Source organism: Esox lucius, chromosome 20, assembly GCF_011004845.1.
Source record: "Esox lucius isolate fEsoLuc1 chromosome 20, fEsoLuc1.pri, whole genome shotgun sequence".
NCBI classification, from domain to species: Eukaryota; Metazoa; Chordata; class Actinopteri; order Esociformes; family Esocidae; genus Esox; species Esox lucius.
The window spans coordinates 1,430,188-1,434,946 of NC_047588.1; the positions used below are offsets into that span (position 1 = coordinate 1,430,188).

At 39.7% G+C, this 4,759-nt stretch overlaps 1 protein-coding gene across 4 annotated transcripts; it reads right to left on the reverse strand.

Annotated features, from left to right (window-relative positions):
• Positions 1-381: 381 nt before the first annotated feature.
• gpn2 (GPN-loop GTPase 2) lies at positions 382-4,528 on the reverse strand. 4 transcript variants are annotated; one of them, XM_010867094.2, is made up of 6 exons: positions 4,466-4,528; positions 3,479-3,940; positions 3,202-3,358; positions 2,952-3,112; positions 2,499-2,629; positions 382-1,556 (listed from the first exon to the last, which is right to left on the reverse strand). In XM_010867094.2, exons 2-6 carry the CDS (start codon positions 3,896-3,898, stop codon positions 1,484-1,486), a joined length of 942 nt encoding a protein of 313 aa, XP_010865396.2. In that variant the 5' UTR covers positions 3,899-3,940; positions 4,466-4,528; the 3' UTR covers positions 382-1,483. The 4 variants fall into 4 exon arrangements, with proteins under 4 accessions (XP_010865396.2, XP_010865394.2, XP_010865395.2 ...); XM_010867092.2 differs by having other exon boundaries at positions 4,270-4,516; XM_010867093.2 differs by having other exon boundaries at positions 4,213-4,516.
• Positions 4,529-4,759: the final 231 nt, after the last annotated feature.

A 4,759-nucleotide genomic window follows, 5' to 3' on the forward strand; every position in this document is an offset into this window, starting at 1 on the left:
CCAAGGTCATAATTACTGCAAACTTGAGACTCCAGTGTTATTTAAGGCCCTCTAAGCAAGCACTTGTTTAGGTTCCATTATCAATATTGCATGACATTTTACATCTAGTCTATCGTGTTGATTTGCCTGTGCAAATCAGTTCCTACCATCGGAGAACAAAGGTTAAATAAATGGATTTTGGAAATAAATGAAAACAGCTGCATGTGTCCAGTACATATTCTGCTGATCGAGTTTTATTTGGTGTTCCCTACCTCTGCCTTTAACCTCATCTATACGTGTCATAGGTCTAGAGTACTTTGGCAGATCGTGATTTTAAAAGTAGTCCACCACACGCTCTACACTGGTAAGACAGAGCTATACATCCAGACAAACACAAGCACATAAAAGAAGGCACATCTGTTTAAATGTTTGATGTACATGCATGAAAGACAAACTTCAAAGTCACCAAATCTGTGAAAAAAATATACAATAAAAACAACTTTTAAGTAACTGCGAAATGTTTCCAGACACCCATGTAGCATGGCCAGATATTACTTACATGAGTGAAATCATTTTTGTTCAAATATTTTTCTTTAATTTAATTAAAAAGCAAGGTTTCTCTGTTGTATTGCTGTGGGCATTCACATATCAGCAAAAATATCCATCAGCGTGGACAGCGAAGGGCACAGATGATACTTTTTGAGAACTCTGATAGGCCAGCTCCTCATCAAAGAGTATTACACATAGTGCACACCCATTTCTGAACAGTCTATTCGAAATACATGTTTTTATTTATTGTGCATGTTGACAATTCATGATTTGGACACAAATGTGAGTAGCAGAAAAAACTGTTTTAAAGTTGTACTTGTACCCTATTTTCAAATTTACACACTGAAAGACTTGAAAGACTGCCCGTACAGGTCAGGGTAGTTCTCCTTACAAAATATAACAAATCTACGGTACATTGGATTTATCACTGGCACAATTAGATTGGAGCAGTTGCATCCAACTAAAAAAACCAAACATAGTGATTTCGAAAACTAGGATTAAGACACCCAGACTGATCCAGTAACCTTGGATTGCAGGGTAGCAATCCTCTCATGCATGTACCCAGCTTAAAGAGTGATCAAAGAGGGAAAGAAATCCTATATTCTCCACACTGTCACATAACTTCCCGGTTGTTTAGGGGTTCAGTAAAGACAAAAAGTAGTGCTGGAACATGGGTTAGAATTCAACCTACTACTCTTTCAGACAAAACACTCCTATATTTGACAAATTTTACATCCAATAATGCATAAACTGCCTGAATAAAATGGATCTCAAGGACCACATGCAGCACTGATGGTTCTGCTGTGCTTGAGTTCATCCTATGTTTTTGATGAGATTTCTTCTGCAGTTAGTATTTCTGTCACTTTCGATGGCAAGGTACAGTTACTGCTAAGAGTCCATTGCTAGGCCAGTACAAGCCACACAAAGATTAGTTGCATCAATGGAGTCTGATGATCTAAAGATCCATCACCTCCTCCTCCAAAGTCTTTTCACCATCTCCAACATACCGCTCTTGCACTCCTAGAGTTCTGGGGTAGACATTTTTAAGGAAATAGGATGGATATATTACCTATGGTGCGCATTACTTACTGGCAGATCTAAATGACTTAACATATAAAATGATACATTTTCACTTGTTAACGTGGAATATTCCGACTAAATAATTAAAAGAAAAAAGAAAAGGAACCAGGCAAGCCTAGTTTTGCCGGCCCGCGATTAGAAGAGATGAATGTTTTTGTCCCTGGCAGGATTAAATCCGCGGTTTCCTATGTGTCTTTGACCACTATGCTATTTAAACAGTGGGTGGTGTTGCATTTGATGTGTGTCAAGATGTGGTGTCTGTTACTTCTTTACTGTCAAACCAATAAGTCGAAAACTCCATGGTTCTCGAAACTAGTTCCCTACAATAGCTGACATTTAAACCAACAACAGGTTTAACAGGGTTTCTACACTACATTCAACATGTTAAATTAGAAATTAAATTAAATTAGAAATAGAGATTACTGTAGATATACAGTACCTATAATTTAAACATGGACTCCAATCACTCCATGGCTGGTTTGTTTCTTCAGAAAACAATGACAGCTGAATAGGTAACCACTACGCTATGTGAAGTACGCTATGTAAATCGAAATTGAGAGAAAAATGTTGGTTGTTGGTGCAGTTCGTACATCACCATATAACCATTAACAGTTTTACTTTAGGCTTACTATAATGAAACTATACTGAATCTTGTAGCCAGCAAAGTTTTAGTCAATCCTGAACAAATCTTAATTCCTAATTTGTTTTGTACTTGGCAAGGATCGAACCCCGTTCGACTATGTGACAGTCCGCGTCTCTAACCACTACACTATTTAACAATGGCCGGTCGCTCACTCACTCACAAGACATTCACTCTTCTTGGCCGGCTCCGGTAATGCGGTCTGGCAAAAATGTAAACATTCAACAAATCAACTGAGAGGAAAGGATACGAGTTGAACTGGAAGTCTGCTCCCACAGCGGCTGACATCATTGCTTGCAGGTTCCTCTCCTCCAGGTCACCGAAGCAGTAGCCGTTGGCCTTGTCCACTGTCCGCAGAACCTGTGTCATGCTCTCTTTCTCCTGGGAGATGGAGCACACTGCAGGTTGTCAGTCGTTGTGGGACCATGCACATGAAACATGCACATCTCCTTCTAGCTGAAAAGTCCCACCTTGCAAACCAATCATTTATTCTGAAGACAAAAATAAATCATTTATTCCCCAAAAGACCTTCTGCACAGCTGAACCTTATTTTGTTTGGAACTGTTATTGGTTATTAGAGTTATTAAGGACATTTCACAAGTGGGTAAGGCGAGCTAACACAAAAACGAGGAGAGCTAAACAACTTTGTGTCCCATAATAAAAGTTAATGATAATGCCAAAGAACCATTGGCTGAAGTCTCACCTCCACATTGAGAGGTACAAAAGAAACAAGGCTGTAGTCTTGTATGACATCTGCCAATTTCTCATTCAATTTGAGGAACTTCCTAAAGAAAGGGTCCGCAGCCAGGTGATCCAGCAAATATGTCAGGTCCATAACCTCTGTGTAAAAGTCCAGGTTGAATGCTATTTCAGACAGAGACAAAGTGCAAAAATTTTAACACAAAGCTCTCATCTCATCCGGTCTGTATAAAAACACAATGCTCTAATCTCACCTAGTTTTCCGTACTGCTCGATGAGGTCCATCTTGGACAGGACGTTGACTTGGGGCAGCTCTACATGCAGCATGGTGGACAGGGATGTGCACAGCACTGAGATGAACTTGGCAGGGTCTGCGCAGTAATGAGAGTCTACAAGATGTACTGCAGTCAACTGTAAATGTAAAGAAAGCATTACTGAAACAGAAAAAGAGCCCAACGTACAGAGCCTGTGACTGAACCCATGTTCTTAAACTTATTATAATAAACATCAGACAATCTTGATGCTTCTCACCCTAAAGTTCCACTTGGCGAGCTGAGCAAATACATTTTTTACAGAATTCTGGTGAGTGTACAGCTCCACCTGACCCGGACAATCAAAGAGAAAGTAACTGTCACTATATTTCTCTAACTTGGTTTCCAGCCAGTCCAGGTTGGCTTCCAGGTACTCCATGCAGTACAGGAGTCCACCATTAGGCCCCAGCTTCAATCCTTCCATCACATCATCCAGGGTGACCAGCTCTGAAATGTCCACAGCACAGGGGTATGGGAGCCCCTCATTTGCTGGGTCCATGTTAATGACAACTACTTTGCGTCCCAAGTGGCCCAAAAACTCCTGCATCCCCCGACAGTATGTGGTTTTACCAGAGCCAGGAGGTCCTATAACCACCTGGCCAAAGCGCAAGGATGGAGACCGCAAGGGCTGGTTATCCATGATCACTGCTTCGAATGTCTCTCTTACTTGTTAGGCTCCCATCTAAAGAGTAAACAAACAGAACATGCCCATCACTGAAAGAATATTTCATTATTTATCTACTAATGACGTTAAGCCCCATCTCTACCGTGGTCCTCGCCCCAGACAGTTCTACTAGTAAGAACAATGTTACAAAAAGTGTGTAAAATGTTGTTCATAGACGAGAATAATTAACATCCGTATATTTCAATTAACACGTTATGTCTAGCCTGTATTATATATCTAGCAGGATTAATGTAAAAAGCATTCAATGCGATGTCATGATGCAAGCTAACCTTGTTAGTTAGTCAGCAGGTGTAGCTAGCTATTTTGCGAGAACGACGTTAACTTACTACATAGCTCCCAAATAACGTTAGCCAGCTTCGCGTACCAATTGCAAATATTGAAATGCCAGGTAACAGGTAATTAGCCAGAGAAATGTTCGGCAAACGGATGTATTGAAAACAAATTGTTTATTGTTTTCAATGTAACAATAAGGTAAAACATTTAAAATAATGTCTTTAACTGGCACAAACTTCGAAACCTTACTCCGATTCCCCGTATTTCACCTGCGTCTTGTGAGCAACATTAAAGAAACACTTCCGGGTCACGAAAATCTGGGATTTTTCAAAATAAAAGAGACCAACGAATTACTTAAAAACTGAGATGAATTGAGTTTATTAATTGCTTGAGAAAATGTACCTCTCAAAACATTGACAACAATTCAAATATGATCATATTTAAGAGTAATTCCGATAAAAAGTGGGTGTTAAAACACGTTCCAAGGGTAAAATTCAGACAATGCCAATGACAGAATATGGAATACATATTGCCTCATAACTA

Bases quoted from the DNA above. Each gene is read 5' to 3' on its own strand.
- gpn2 (XM_010867094.2), bottom strand. From the start codon at position 3,898: ATGGATAACCAGCCCTTGCGGTCTCCATCCTTGCGCTTTGGCCAGGTG. The intron at 3,359-3,478 runs GTGAGAAGCATC...TTACATTTACAG, and splicing joins TCGCCAAGTGGAACTTTAGG to TTGACTGCAGTACATCTTGT. The intron at 3,113-3,201 runs GTGAGATTAGAG...TGTCTGAAATAG, and splicing joins CGAGCAGTACGGAAAACTAG to CATTCAACCTGGACTTTTAC.